The sequence below is a fragment of the Bufo bufo genome, chromosome 3 (assembly GCF_905171765.1).
Source record: "Bufo bufo chromosome 3, aBufBuf1.1, whole genome shotgun sequence".
In the NCBI taxonomy this organism is placed as follows: domain Eukaryota; kingdom Metazoa; phylum Chordata; class Amphibia; order Anura; family Bufonidae; genus Bufo; species Bufo bufo.
The window spans coordinates 314,924,319-314,941,074 of NC_053391.1; the positions used below are offsets into that span (position 1 = coordinate 314,924,319).

General features: G+C 43.0%; 1 protein-coding gene across 1 annotated transcript in view; it reads left to right on the top strand.

Moving 5' to 3' along the window:
* The window catches only part of OPRD1 (opioid receptor delta 1), an 80,680-nt gene extending 64,945 nt beyond the window's left edge, over positions 1 to 15,735 (top strand). The window contains exon 3 of the mRNA XM_040424302.1: positions 15,203 to 15,735. Coding sequence (XP_040280236.1) covers positions 15,203 to 15,735 — 533 coding nt within the window. The remainder of the gene's footprint in view (positions 1 to 15,202) is intronic.
* Positions 15,736 to 16,756: the final 1,021 nt, after the last annotated feature.

The window sequence follows — 16,756 nt, forward strand, 5'->3', positions numbered from 1 at the left end:
ATTTATTAAGAGGCACACGCCTCTTAACCCCTTAAGGACCGGGCTCATTTTCACCTTAAGGACCAGGCCATTTTTTGCAAATCTGACCAGTGTCACTTTATGTGTGAATAACTTTAAAATGCTTTTACTTATTCAGGCCATTCTGAGATTGTTTTTTCGTCACATATTGCACTTCATGACACTGGTAAAATGGAGTCAAAAAAATTCACAAGGTTCCAAGTAGAGCTTCAACATGCAACACACCTCCAAAAAAAAACTGAACCCCCCCCAAAACATAAATCCAACTTCCAAATATGAACTCAGTAATGAGTAGCTCCGCCGTTATTGTTTATCACTTCAAAAATTTGTTTCGGCATGCTTGATGCAAGCGTTTCCATGAAGTGAGTGGGAACATTTCTCCAAGTGGTGAAGACGGCCGCACGAAGGCCATCTACTGTCTGGAACTGTTGTCCATTTGTGTAAACTTCCCTTGCCATCCATCCCCAAAGGTTCTCAATTGGATTTAGATCAGGGGAACACGCAGGATGGGCCAAAAGAGTGATGTTATTCTCCTGGAAGAAGTCCCTTGTCCTGCGGGCATTGTGTACTGTAGCATTGTCCTGTTGAAAAACCCAGTCGTTACCACACAGACGAGGGCCCTCAGTCATGAGGAATGCTCTCTGCAACATCTGGACATAGCCAGCGGCCGTTTAACGCCCCTGCACTTCCGGAAGCTCCATTGTTCCACTGAAGGAAAAAGCACCCCAGACCATTATGGCGCCCCCTCCACTTTGGCGCGTAAAAAACATCTCAGGTGGGATCTGCTTGTCATGCCAGTAACGTTGGAAACCATCAGGACCATCAAGGTTAAATTTTTTCTCATCAGAGAATAAAACTTTCTTCCACCTTTGAATGTCCCATGTTTGGTGCTCTCTTGCAAAGTCCAAACAAGCAGTTCTGTGGCGTTCAAGGAGACGAGGTCTTTGAAGACGTTTTTTGTTTTTGAAGCCCTTCAGTCTAAGATGCCGTCTGATGGTTATGGGGCTGCAGTCAGCACCAGTAAGGGCCTTAATTTGGGTCGAGGATTGTCCAGTGAGGAGGATTATGAGGTCCAGTGGCGGATTACAATAGGGACGTTCGGGTCTGCAGCCCCGGGCCCAGCACTGCTGGGGGGCCCAGCGCCGACCCAAACGCCCACATACTGCCGGCCGTGCCGACAGTGAGGAGGCTCCTTGGCTGGTGTAGTATATTACACAGAGTGACTGACAGAGAGAGGAGCCCATCCCCCGGCCCCGCCCCCAACAGCAGGCTCCAGCACAGACATTGCCCGGAGCCTGACTCCTCCCACACATGTGACTGATCACATGATCATGACATCACGGAAGGTCCTTTAGCCTGGTAGCTGCTGCTTGTGCAGAGCTGTCATCCGGCTGTTCAGGGCTGTGTGTCAGGTAGGAGGCTGAATACAGAGAGGCTGGTGATTTTCAATATCAATATGAGTTTCAATAGGAGAGCGATTGTTTCAGCAGTAAAGAAAGACTTTGCATACAAAGACAGTTATGTGCGTGGTTTAGGACACATGAGGGGACATTAATAAAGTAATGCTGTGACACATAGGGCCATGAGAGGGGCCAGCATAATATGCTATATGTGTGTCATTCACACATATAGCATCTTATGCAGGCCCCCCTCATGGCCCTATGTGTCATCCCCCATGCATCATCCATAGGTCCCCCATAACAGTGCCATCCACAGATCCCCCATAACAGTGCCATCCACAGATCCCCCATAACAGTGCCATCCACAGATCCCCCATAACAGTGCCATCCACAGATCCCCTCCATAACAGTGCCATCCACAGATCCCCTCCATAACAGTGTCATCCACAGATCCCCTCCATAACAGTGTCATCCACAGATCCCCTCCATAACAGTGCCATCCACAGATCCCCCATAACAGTGCCATCCACAGATCCCCCATAACAGTGCCATCCACAGATCCCCTCCATAACAGTGCCATCCATAGATCCCCTCCATAACAGTGTCATCCACAGATCCCCTCGATAACAGTGCCATCCATAGATCCCCTCCATAACAGTGCCATCCACAGATCCCCTCCATAACAGTGTCATCCATAGATCCCCTCCATAACAGTGTCATCCATAGATCCCCTCCATAACAGTGTCATCCACAGATCCCCTCCATAACAGTGTCATCCACAGATCCCCTATAACAGCGCCATCCACAGATCCCCCATAACACTGCAAATAGACCTCTACCACAATTCCCTTAAAATATCGCATCGCATATCGTTATCGCATCCTGTTTGGGAAAAGCTGGTCTACTGTGATAATATAAACAATGGGGGTTCTACAAAAGAGCTATTGTGGGGCAAAATTCATATTTGTGTTTACAGACGTGTTTTAAAATGAATGCTTTCGCCTTTTATAAACAAGTAAATAAGGACACAATGCTGTGGGGCTGGTATGCAACTTTTTCCAGGGCTGGTTTTTATCCCCAGTCCGGCCCTGCGCATAGCTCCCTGTCCCGTCGCCTATCACCGCCATAGGCTTCAGGCCTAGTAGGCCTGAGGCCTATGCGGTAGTGAAATCCCGGCGCAGGCGTGCGTGATGACGTCATCACGCGCCTGTGCCGGGACACAGCACATTGACGTGTGCCTGCCTCATCCCGCCTTCATCTGCGATCAAGTGCCTGGCCCTGGACGGTAAGTATTTAGCTTTTCATTTTTTTTTCCAATTTTCATTTTTTTATTTCATGTGCCTACTTTGGGGGACATGTGGGGGACGAGACACAGAGGAGGACATATTAGGGAAGGGACCTCGAGTACATGGGAGGGGGAATGTGGGGCTGTGTGGGGCTAAATTTTTATGGGAGGGACTACTATGTGGGGACAAATTATTATGGGAGCCGGACTACTATGTGGGGGCAAATTACTATATGGGGCAGTGTGGGGGCAAATTACTATGTGGGGGCAAATTACTATATGGGGCAGTGTGGGGGCAAATTACTATGTGGGGGCAGTGTGGGGGCAAATTACTATGTGAGGGCAGTGTGGGGGCAAATTATTATGCGAGGGACTACTATGTGAGGGAAAATTACTATATGGGGGCAGTGTGGTGGAAACTATTGTGTGGGGTAATTATTATGTGGGGGCAGTGAGGGGGCAAATTACTATATGGGGCTGTGTGGGGCCAAACTATTATGGGAGGGACTACTATGTGGGGGAAACTATTGCGTGGGGACAGTGTGGGGGAAATTGCTATGTGGGGGGCAGTGTGGGGTAATTTCTATGTGGGGGGCAGTGTGGGGAAATTGCTATGTGGGGACAAATTACTATGTGGGGGAAACTATTGTGTGGGGGCAGTGTCGGGTAATTTCTATGTGGGGGCAGTGTAGTGGAGTGGGGGCAAATTACTATGTAGGGGCAAATTACTATGTGGGGGCAGTGTGGGGGGAAACTATTGTGTGGGGGTAATTTCTATGTGGGGGCAGTGTGGTGGAAATTACTATGTGGGGGCAGTGTGGGTGCAAATTACTATGTGGGGGCAAATTACTATGTGGGGGAAATTACTATGTGGGGGCAGTGTGGGGCAAATTACTGTGTGGGGACAAAGTACTATATGGGGGCAGTTTGGGGGAAATTACTGTGTGGGGGGAAATTACTGTGTGGGGGGAAATTACTATGTGGGGGCAGTGTGGTGGAAATTACTATATGGGGGCGTTGCTATTGGGGAGGCACTGTAGGGGCAAATCTATTTTTTTTGGGGACACTATACAGGGATTATTACCTGGAGCACAATAGAGGGTGTTATTATTACTGGGGGTCTCTAGGGGACATTATAGCTGCTGTGGACACTATAGGGACATTTGGGGTAATTTATCAAACTGGTGTAAAGTAGAACTGACTTAGTTGCCCATAGCAACCAATCAGATTCCACCTTTCATATTTGACAGCTCTTTTGGAAATCCAGTTCTACTTTACACCAGTTTGATAAATTACTCCAATTATGTCTATTAGGGTCACTATTTTTTCAGCAATATAGTACCTGGGGCATTGGGGGGGCACAACGGGCAAAGTATTGGGGGTGGCAGCAGGATGACACTGTGGGGACACCAGGATGAGGAGGAATTGAGAAATCTAACGTGTCTGTGCTACAAACTGTAGAGACGAGATGCGGCTGAAAGAATTTGCCATGGTGGTCTGGGTCAAATGGACGAGAAGAGGAAAGAGAAGGTCTACATGACAGGAGATGTCACTGGATGTAACAGGTATGTGGTGCTGTATTCTCCTCCATGTCTTTTTTATTATAATTATATGTATTTTAAATTTGGTGACCAAATTTTTCAGTTTAGGACCCAATCTGGGGTATTTTTTTTTTGTCTGAAGATGTCATATGGCCTAAGAAGAGACTGTGGCGCTCATGAAGCACCGCAGCCTCTTCATACAAAAAAAAAAAAAACTAAACTAAAATGGAGGGGGGGGGGGGGGGGGCCCAAGTTGGTTAGACAGCCCCGGGCCTATCATGCACTTAATCCGCCCCTGGTGAGGTCCGCACACCCTGAGACAGGAGGGTGCTCGTGGAGGACTTCAGTCAGGTAATTCAATTAGATAATCCACGTCACACCAATATTTTTTTTGCTTGCAAATTTAATGTGTACAAATAATATATAAATGTCAATATATGACTTATCGCGCCATTGCCAAAGTATACACATAGAATAATTAGGCCATAATATGTCCCAACGTTTCGGTCTTAATTAGACCTTTCTCAAGGGATCTGAGGCCATGATGCAAGGGACGCTAAACTGGAAGCGCCTCCAGTTAAGTGTCCCTTGCATCATGGCCTCAGATCCCTTGAGAAAGGTCTAATTAAGACCGAAACGTTGGGACATATTATGGCCTAATTATTCTATGTGTATACTTTGGCAATGGCGCGATAAGTCATATATTGACATTTATATATTATTTGTACACAATAAATTTGCAAGCAAAAAAATATTGGTGTGCCGTGGATTATCTAATTGGAGGATCGTCCAATGTCTTGACGGACAGCCAATTGGATTCTCCGACTCAGTGCTGGTGAAATTTTTTGGGGTCTTCCACTTGACTTTTTTGTTCCATAACCCTTTAGGATCATTTAAGAAATTCCAAATGACTGTCTTACTGCGTCCCACCTCAGCAGCGATGGTGCGCTGTGAGAGACCCTCCTTATGCAGTTCAACAACCCGACCACGTTAAAAAAGAGAGAGTTTTTTTGCCTTTGCCATCACAACGTGTGACTACCTGACAGAAAATGACAATGAATCCACATCTTTGCACATATTTGGCCTTTTAAAGGCATGTGGTCCTAAAATTTTGATCAGCTGAAAAACAGCCTGTTTCAGTTTAATCGTTTTTTTCAATTAATTGAATGCTCAAAAAATGTTTTGTCTCACTCTCATTTCTTCTTGTTGCATGTTGAAGCTCTATTTGGAACCTTGTTAAGATCCAACAATGTAAAATATAATTTTTTGCCATTTTTCAAGTGGTCTTAAACTTTTGATCAGGACTGTACATAGTAATACCTCCAAAAATAGTTATTTATTTACATTCCCCATGTGTCTACTTCATGTTTGGATCATTTTGGGAATGCCATTTTATTCTTTGGGGACGTTACAAGGCTTAGAAGTTTAGAAGAAAATCTTAAAATTTTTCAGAAATTTTCCAAAACCCACTTTTTAAGGACCAGTTCAGGTCTGAAGTCACTTTGTGAGGCTTACATAATAGAAACCACCCAAAAATTACCCCATTCTAGATAGTACACCCGTCAAGGTCTTCAAAACTGATTTTACAGACTTTGTTAACCCTTTAGGTGTTCCACAAGAGTTAATGGCAAATGGAGATAAAATTTCACAATTAACATTTTTGGGCAGATTTTCCATTTTTATAAATTTTTTCCAGTAACAAAGCAAGGGTTAACAGCCAAACAAAACTCAATATTTATTGCCCTGATTCTTTTGTTTGCAGAAACACCCTATATGTGGTCGTAAACTGCTGTACGGGCACACAGCAGGGCACAGAAGGAAGGGAACGCCATATGGTTATTGGAAGGCAGATTTTGCTGGACTGGTTTACTTACACCATGTCCCATTTGAAGCCCCCCTGATGCACCCCTACAGTAGAAACTCCAAAAAAGTGACCCCATTTTGGAAACTACAGGATAAGGTAGCAGTTTTGTTGGTACTATTTTAGGGTAAATATGATTTATGGTTGCTCTATACACCCTGTACAGAATTATTAGGCAAATGAGTATTTTGACCACATCATCCTCTTTATGCATGTTGTCTTACTCCAAGCTGTATAGGCTCGAAAGCCTACTACCAATTAAGCATATTAGGTGATGTGCATCTCTGTAATGAGAAGGGGTGTGGTCTAATGACATCAACACCCTATATAAGGTGTGCATAATTATTAGGCAACTTCCTTTCCTTTGGCAAAATGGGTCAAAAGAAGGACTTGACAGGCTCAGAAAAGTCAAAAATAGTGAGATATCTTGCAGAGGGATGCAGCACTCTTAAAATTGCAAAGCTTCTGAAGCGTGATCATCGAACAATCAAGCGTTTCATTCAAAATAGTCAACAGGGTCGCAAGAAGCGTGTGGAAAAACCAAGGCGCAAAATAACTGCCCATGAACTGAGAAAAGTCAAGCGTGCAGCTGCCAAGATGCCACTTGCCACCAGTTTGGCCATATTTCAGAGCTGCAACATCACTGGAGTGCCCAAAAGCACAAGGTGTGCAATACTCAGAGACATGGCCAAGGTAAGAAAGGCTGAAAGACGACCACCACTGAACAAGACACACAAGCTGAAACATCAAGACTGGGCCAAGAAATATCTCAAGACTGATTTTTCTAAGGTTTTATGGACTGATGAAATGAGAGTGAGTCTTGATGGGCCAGATGGATGGGCCCGTGGCTGGATTGGTAAAGGGCAGAGAGCTCCAGTCCGACTCAGACGCCAGCAAGGTGGAGGTGGAGTACTGGTTTGGGCTGGTATCATCAAAGATGAGCTTGTGGGGCCTTTTCGGGTTGAGGATGGAGTCAAGCTCAACTCCCAGTCCTACTGCCAGTTTCTGGAAGACACCTTCTTCAAGCAGTGGTACAGGAAGAAGTCTGCATCCTTCAAGAAAAACATGATTTTCATGCAGGACAATGCTCCATCACACGCGTCCAAGTACTCCACAGCGTGGCTGGCAAGAAAGGGTATAAAAGAAGAAAATCTAATGACATGGCCTCCTTGTTCACCTGATCTGAACCCCATTGAGAACCTGTGGTCCATCATCAAATGTGAGATTTACAAGGAGGGAAAACAGTACACCTCTCTGAACAGTGTCTGGGAGACTGTGGTTGCTGCTGCACGCAATGTTGATGGTGAACAGATCAAAACACTGACAGAATCCATGGATGGCAGGCTTTTGAGTGTCCTTGCAAAGAAAGGTGGCTATATTGGTCACTGATTTGTTTTTGTTTTGTTTTTGAATGTCAGAAATGTATATTTGTGAATGTTGAGATGTTATATTGGTTTCACTGGTAAAAATAAATAATTGAAATGGGTATATATTTGTTTTTTGTTAAGTTGCCTAATAATTATGCACAGTAATAGTCACCTGCACACACAGATATCCCCCTAAAATAGCTAAAACTAAAAACAAACTAAAAACTACTTCCAAAAATATTCAGCTTTGATATTAATGAGTTTTTTGGGTTCATTGAGAACATGGTTGTTGTTCAATAATAAAATTAATCCTCAAAAATACAACTTGCCTAATAATTCTGCACTCCCTGTATTGCACTTTTTTTGAGGCAAGGTAAAAAAAAATTAAATTCTGAAATTTTATCTCCATTTGCCAATAACTCTTGTGGAACACCTAAAGGGTTAACAAAGTTTGTAAAATCAGTTTTGAATACCTTGAGGGGTGTAGTTTCTTAGATGGAGTCACTTTTTTGGAGTTTCTACTCTAGGGGTACATCAGGGAGGCTTCAAATGGGACATGGTGTCACCAGTCCAGCAAAATATGCCTTCCAAAAAGCATATGGCTTTCCCTTCCCTCTGTGCCCTGGCGTTTGGCCATACAGCAGTTTAAAACCACATATGGGGTGTTTCTGCAAACTACAGAATCAGGGCAATAAAAATTGAGTTTTGTTTGGCTGTTAACCCTTGTTACTGGAAAAATGGATTAAAATTGAGAATTTGCAAAAAAAAAAAAGCTGTTTTGGGACAGTTTTTATTTTTTGTTATTTACATCGTTGATCTGACAGGCTAGGTCGTGTGCTATTTCTATAGAGCAGGTTGTTACGGATGTGACAATACCAAATATGGGGTTTTTGTTTCAGTTTTACATAATAAAGCATTTTTCTGAAAGCCATATTTTTTTAATTTTTTGGGCGACTGTCTTATGTAGGGGCTCATTTTTTGCGGGGTCAGATGTCGGTTTGATTGGCACTATCTTGGGGTGCATATGACATTTTGGTCGCTTGCTATTACACTTTTTGTGATGCAAGGTGACAAAAATGGCTTTTGACACAAATTTTTTTAATACATTTTTTTTACGGTATTTACCTGAGGGGTTAGGTCATGTGATATTTTTATAGAGCTGGTTCTTACAGATGCGGCGATACCTAAAATATATAGTTTTTTTATTTATTTAAGTTTTACACAATAATATCATTTTTGAAACAAAAAAAAATCATGTTTTAATGTCTCCATAGTCTGAGAGCCATATTTCTTTATTTTTTTGGGCGATTGTCCTATGTAGGGACTCATTTTTTGCGGGATGAGATGGCGGTTTGATTGGTACTATTTTGGGAGGCATATAACTTTTTGATCGCTTGCAATTACACTTTTTGTGATGTAAGGTGACAAAAAATTTTTTTTACACTAATTTCAATACATTTTTTTACGGTATTTACCTGAGGGGTTAGGTCATGTGATATTTTTATAGAGCAGGTTCTTACAGATGCGATGATGCCTAATATGTATAGTTTTTTTTATTTATTTTACTTTAACACAATAACAGCATTTTCGAAAAAAGGAAAATCATGTTTTAGTGTCTCCATAGTCTGAGAGCCATTTATTTTTATTTTTGGGCGATTGCCTCATGTAGAGACTATTTTTTTGCGGGATGAGGTGCCAATTTGGCCTACATACAACTTTTTTGGTCACTTTTATTACCTTTTTTGGGAAGTAAGGTGGGCAAAATTTCAATTTAATCATAGTTTTTATTTTTTTGGGGCGTTCAACGTGCGGGGAAAGTAACATGACCGTTTCATAGATCAGGTCATTATGGACGCAGTGATATCAAACATGTGTAGTGCATTTTTTATTTTTTTTTAATCAGTGATAAATTAGTTTTTTTATTTGTACTTTTTTCAAATTAGTTTTTTTTTACCCAGACCGACTTGGTTCTTGAAGATCTAGTGGGTATGATGTCTGTATAATACAATACAGTACACTATATAGTGTACTGTACTATATTTTCACTTTACACTTAGTCTGATCAGACTTCTGCCTTTAGCAGAAGTCTGATCAGACTTAGCCTTACCATGGCAAGTCGGAAGCCTGTGAAGGCGTCCGGTTGCCATAGTAACCATCACCCACTGCCACAACAGAGCAGCAGGTGATGGGGAGGGAGGGGGCCCCCTCCTTCTGTGATCCTGTCAAGAATCGGGGGCTGAAATGGAACAGCAGCCCCCGATGGGAGAGGGAGGGAGCTCCCTCCCTGTTAATCCCTTCCATACAGTGGTCCCTACGAACTGCGGCATGGAAGGGGTTAAACGGCTGACATCTGTGAGCACAATGTCAGCAGTGTCAGCAATGTGCTGACACTCTGCTAACCGCTCGGCCATCCTGAGAGAGGGGGCGGGCGGATGATCACCTGCCAGCACCACCCGCAGCACCAGCCGCAGCCCCCCCCCTGCACAGCCCGTCGGCACATAACAATGAGAGCTGCACTTTGAAGTTTCTGACCCAGAAACTTCCGAAAGCGCTGCAAACCGCAGGTCTGAATTGATGCAGGACCCCCCTCGGCATTGTCACAGAGTGCCTACTGAATGATTTCAGCAGGCACTCTGTTCCGATCACCGCCCACCGCATTGGGTACTTGGACCCAACTGTATTTGAATGCAGCTCATCTCACTAATAATTTTGGGCAGCAACTGAGTTTTAAGGGGGAAGCTGCTGAGCAAGCAAGGGCTCGGCCAACAGGGAAAACATAAAAAGGCGCGCCATCCCCTACATCAAATAATGTTGATATAGGTAATAATAATTCTGCATTATTAAATCAATGCTATTAAAATGTTACTTACCCTTACCACCATAATGTTGATCTCCAATACTTCATAATTTAAAGAATTTACCAGCTTCATGTGAAAGTTTAAATATAGACTCTGTTTAGGGAAGTGTTGGATTTAAATATATATGTATATTTGCCCTTACATATATGCATAAATATATTGCCCCTTTTGCATGGGCCAGTCCAGGTGGTAGGTGTATACATAGAGATGTATGTATGCCCCCTTGTCAGCATACATCTCTATGTATATAATATATTGTAGGTGGGCTTATTGCTTCCCATTCAGACCCCCTGTTTTAGATATATGTATATATATATATATATTTATGGATATGCCCCAAGCATCTATAAGTATATATATATATATACAGTTAAACTGTGCCCAGAAGCTCCCATGGATGCCCCCCACCTCTGGAATGTGCCTGCTGGGTGGGGAGAGACCGACAACTGGACAATTATATCCAGTTTCGGACTCTTCAAAGGACAGATGATCAATAAAGATCCTCTGCCCTTTGTCACCACCTCCGGCAACGCCGGAGATGGTATGCCTAACAGGGACATGAGAACAAAGAGTTCCCATGCCCCTGTGTGCCGCTCACCTCCGGCGCTGTAACTACAGCGCCAGAGATGTGCGATATCTCCACAGGCGGGAGGATCAAAGGATCCCCCTGCCTGGGAGCGGGGGCTGGTGCGGTGATGTCATATCACTGCGCCAGCCCACGTGGACCTGGCTGCAGGCGTGCGTGTGCACGCCTGCAGGGCGGGAAAACAGGAGCGAGCGCCGCGGGGTTTAAATACCCCAGCGGCACTGCGCTCTGCAGTTCGGGACCCCCCCCTGAAGGAGAGCGCATCCGGCGCTCAGACGACCTCTACCTGCTGCCCAGCAGAGCGCTGTGCTCTGCGCTCAGGAGTCTACCCCCTGCATGAAGGAGAGCACAGGCAGTGATATGCTGCACTGCGCTCTGAAGACCAGAGTGAAGATTCCCCCCCCCTACTAAGCGCAGCCAGCGAAGGCACATACCTGAAAGACTGGCAGCGCTCAGAAGAGAGGTGGAGGGAGCTGAGTAGTTGAACCCAGAGCAGCCCAGAGGAGGAGAGCAGAAGTTCGGAGCAGCCAGAGGGAGCAGCTGGCTAAGTATCGATTTCCCTGCCTCTTCCTTAACCCCTGCTGCCCTGTACCTAACTCCTGCTGTACCCTGTAGCCCTGTTCCCCTGCTCTGCCCAAACACCCTTGCAGTCTGCCCTGCAAGTCCCTGCAGAGCATTTACCCCTTCCCCTGCTCTTCCCTGCCCTGTCCCTGCAGAGCATTAACCTCTGCATTGCCAGTCCCTGCAGAGCATTAACCCCTGCATTGCCCTGTCCCTGCAGAGCCCTGACCATTTACCCCTTCACTGCATGCTGCCCTGCCTCAGCATTAACCCCTGCTGAGCTCCTGTACCCTGGCAGACCTCTGCAGCAGTCCTGATCTCTGCTGCCCTAATAAACCCTGCCATACCAGGTGTTAACCCTTTCCTGGGGTACCCCTTGCCCTGCCTTTCCCAGAACTCTGTGTTCCTTGGCCTGCATGTATTTACCCCTGCAGTGCCACAATTGTGTTTAACCCCTTGTACCCTGTAGGGACAGTGATTAGCCAGGCGGGTGGGTTACTTATATTTGTGTGTATGTAAGTGTATTGCAATTGTAGTTAGACCCTGGGGAGGACTTGGGACTGTGTTAGTGTAGTTAGAACCGTATTAGTGTGTTGTTATAGTGTGTTTACTTATATTGCTGTACTGTGGTGTGTGCGTCTATATGTATATATATTTATAACCATTGATCTATAAATATATATAGATATAGCGTATAATTGTATCATTGTATTGTATAATAAATACTTTATTATTCATATACAGAGTATAGTGTTTTTAGTAGTCGCCGCCGTAGTATAGTAGTAAGTCGCACGTAGTGTAGTTCAGTGGAGTGTATAGGTAATCAGTAGTGTCTGTTATTTATTTAGGCATAAATAGGCGGAGTCATCACTAGACGACTCACGCCTATTTATGAATATTAATTATTGAGATTTGCATAAATATCAATAATTAATATCCCCTTTAACAGACTCACTTCTCGCTTGGCAGTGCCAAGGACTGCAGGTGACATCTACTACATTATCTGTACTCAGAGTTATCACTGTGTTATCTGAGGTGTTACATATGACTGCAGGGAACATCTATTACATTATCTATACTCAGAGAGTTATCACTGTGTTATCTGAGGTGTTACATAGGACTGCAGGCGAATCTACTACATTATTTGTACACGGAGAGTTATCACTGTTATCTGTGGTGTTACGTGGGACTGCTAGTGATCTACTATATTATCTGTTAAAAGGGGCATGCCCGGGGTGGGGGCGCAATTTTTGGCTTGCCCCGGGTGCTGGCAACCCACGCTACACCACTGCTTGGCACATAATAAATACAAGTTGTTTGTTCTTGATTGTAAAGATATGATTAGCGTGATAAGTGTATTTTCTTTCTCTTTATTTTATTGCCCTTTGAAAAAAATTTTTTTAAAAACAATTACAGTTATAAGGAATATATGGACACACTTGCCTGCATAATTGCATAAAAAAATAACACAACTAGGCAATTAAGTGTGCTCTCATTTTTAGGCTATGTTCACATACGTGACAGAGGCTTCATTAGTCACTATTGCATATTCTGTCATTTTTGAAGGGAAAAATAATCACCATTTTCCCATCAAAATGTGGGAAACACTTCTGTAGCACTTGGTGTATCCCATTACAAATCAAATAGATCTGGCTAATATGGATAATGAAATCCACACCCCAGATGTGAACATAGCCTTGCATGTTTATAAATGACAGGACTGATATATTCACATTTTTATCACTCATTTTTCATTATGACCCCAGAACAGAACCCTTAATTCATTAAAATTTCAGACCAGACCCAATAATTAATTTAGACCCCACTTCAGACAACAACATTTATTCAGATCCCTGGCCAGATCTGATAATGGATTCAGACCACACACCAAAAAATTCATTCAGACACCAGACAAGACCCTTAGATAAATCAAACCCCTGATCAGACCCAAAAATATTCAGATCATAGATAAGGCCCCAATACATTTAATGCTCCTGGGTCTGTTTTCCTCTTCACATTTAGCCTTGCTCAAGCTCCAGCCATTGGCCAGTTTCAGGACTTTGTATGCACCACCTCATACATCGTCAGAACCATGTATGTGTCAGACTCTGCACAGAATAGCCTGATGTTGGCTAGCATCGGGACCTTTTAGGTCAGGCCAGAGCACCCTGAGATCAGCGGTGGCTTCGATTGGGCCATACTCAGCTTCTCAGAATCCAAGAAACGAGATGCTTGGAGTGTGGCCTCTTTTGAGCAGCTGTTCATAATCCAACAGTAGTTTGCTGCTTTGCCACAGAAGATAGAGATGGAGTTTGGGCCTTGGTTTTTCCAATGTTGGCTAGAAAATGAATAACATGATCTCTTTGGTTGCTACACTTTTTGTCTGGACCAGTATTAATAAGTGAGAGTTTCTGTTTTATGGTAGAAAGACAGACTAATAAACAGCCATAAATACTTAATTGCTTGTAAGTGTTCTATGTCAACTTCAAAGCCAGGAATATAATGGATGATGAGCAAGTAATTAAAAAATAACTAAAGCTTATTTTTAACATTTCTTTCTGTTAAAACTGTATTGCCTTCTCAATGTTAAAAAAAAAAAAAAAAATTTCTCCCCTTTCAGATGTCCCTTATTATTTCCTCTTTTGCCACATTAAAATACTTTAGATCTTTTTATAAAAAGGAAAGTGGTCCAACATAAGATTGAACTAAGGTACTTTCACACTAGTGTTATTCTTTTCCGGCATTGAGTTCCGTCCTAGGGGCTCAATATCGGAAAATAGCTGATCAGTTTTATCCTAATGCATTCTGAATGGAGAGCAATCCGTTCAGTATGGATCAGGATTTCTTCAGTTCAGTCACTCTTATGGTATTTGGCCAGAGAGAATAACGCAGCATGCTGCAGTATTTTCTGCGTCCAAAATTCCGGAACACTTGCCGGAATGCCGGATCCGACATTATTTTCCATTGAAATGCATTAATGCCGGATCCCGCACCAAGTGTTCCGGCAAAACAGATCCGGTTTTCCGGTCTGCCCATGTGCAGACCTTTGAAAATGGAAAATAAATAAATACCGGATACGTTTTTCCAGATGACACTGCAGAGACGATCTGTCTTTCAATGCATTTGTAGATGGATCTGTCTACAAATGCTATCCGTGTGCACACGGATTGACGGAACTGCCTGCCGGATCTTCACAAAGCAAGTGTGAAAGAACCCTAAGACATAACAAGTAGAGCTAAATTTTATTGAGGGAACTATAGACATGTCATAAGAGGAATGTGGCCAGAGACCTTTACCACCTTGAGCTTCTAGGAAGCCTCCACACTCACTGTTTTTGTCCAGGATAGCCAGGATAGCTCTTCAGATCCAACTCGTCCTCCATTTTTTAGTTTTCAATATTTATATGAGTAGTGTATATAGTTCTCACCTCCATCCCACCGCGGGATAAAAAAGGGATTTGCTGATGGTGAATGTTACACAGCCATAAAGAGCTGGAGAGGTGGGCACATATCTTTGCTAGCCGTTGCTTCTAAAGATAGTGCAGTGGTTAATAGGTTTAGCAAGCAGTTATATTTTCCACCTAAGCAACATAACATTACATAACTTGGATAAAAGCAGTAATAATTCAAACATTATGTTATGTGTTTTTATAGCAATGCTTATACTATGACTTTTCTGATATATTATAGTTAACACATTAATATTGCTCTCCTTTCTGTTCACAGCTGGAGCAATTGTTTGTACTCTTCAGTTTCCCCGCCCAGATTGGTACTGGGACACTGTTACCAAAATCTGTGTTTTCATTTTTGCTTTTGTGGTGCCAGTCTTGGTTATCACAGTATGTTATGGGTTGATGATCCTCCGTCTTCGGAGTGTGCGACTTCTGTCTGGATCAAGAGAAAAAGATCGAAATCTTAGACGCATCACCCGTATGGTTTTAGTTGTGGTGGCTGCCTTTATCATCTGCTGGACACCCATCCATATATTTGTCATTGTGTGGACCATGGTGGATATTGACAAAAAAAATCCCTATGTCATAGCCAGCTGGCATTTTTGTATTGCCCTGGGATACACCAATAGCAGTCTTAACCCAGTTCTCTATGCGTTTTTAGATGAAAATTTTAAGAGATGTTTCAGAGAATTCTGCCTTCCCTTCCGATCTCATTCTGAGCAGAGCAGCTTCAGTCGAGGTCGCAACACCACCCGTGATCAAGTGTCCACATGTGCTCAGTCACACGCACCAGACAAGCCGGTATGACTAGACATGGATGGCCGAAGGAGAGGATCCCGAGGCTGCAGAGGAGAAGATCTGAACTCAGAAGTTACTCAGGTTACTAGTACAACAGAATTTTAGCAGGAACAAAGACTGGTTGCTTCGGAAAAAAATTCTTCTGAGTTCTAGGCTGTTTTATTACCATGACCCATTATTTTTGGAACTGAAATAAAAACATTAACCCATTACCAACAGATTTGACAATCAACCTAACCTTCCATAAGTGACTCCAGAATTCTGTCTCAGCTAAAGGACAAAACCTTTAGTTACTAATGATATTGCTACCTATGAATCTTCCAAACAGTTGAACTGAACAAGAAAAGAAATTAATTTTGTGGGTCAAGTCATAGTGTTTGCTATAATGACCCTCATTTATTTACCATGTAGTGTGTATTTTCCATATCTATTGAAGTTTATTTGATATCTCATATTGTTAAGACGTGTACAGAATAAGAAAAGACAGCAAGTTTCTTTATCAGTCTATTGCAATTAACAATGGCCCTGCTAAATGTGCCATATTTCGAGGAGAAGAAGCAACTAAGACACGTAATGAATGCACGGCCGGCTAATTATGTACGGTGTGTACATCAGTCTTTGGACTGGGGAACATTTCCACAGATTTCTTCGAAAATAAGCAATAAACCACTTACAGATCTTGCCATTTGGAAAAAAAAATCTGAAATTCTGAAAGTTTTTTAAGACTGCCATATAAAACTGTGCCGAAAAGTTGGAATGATGCTATATTTCTAACCTATTGTAATATCACAGACATTTTGAAGGTATTTACTGTATAGACCATGTAGATCGACTCAGAGGACACTTCGAAAGATTTTTGTAAGAAAAGCATACCGCTACATATGATTACTAAGGTCTGGTACTTGGTGATCAGTATTGTCTCCCTTAAAGGGATATCCTGTGGATTTGTTGGTGCTGTGAAAACTAGGGCTTGTTTATGTATATATTTACATAGATATGCTATAACTGTAATATATTTCCAGTACATACA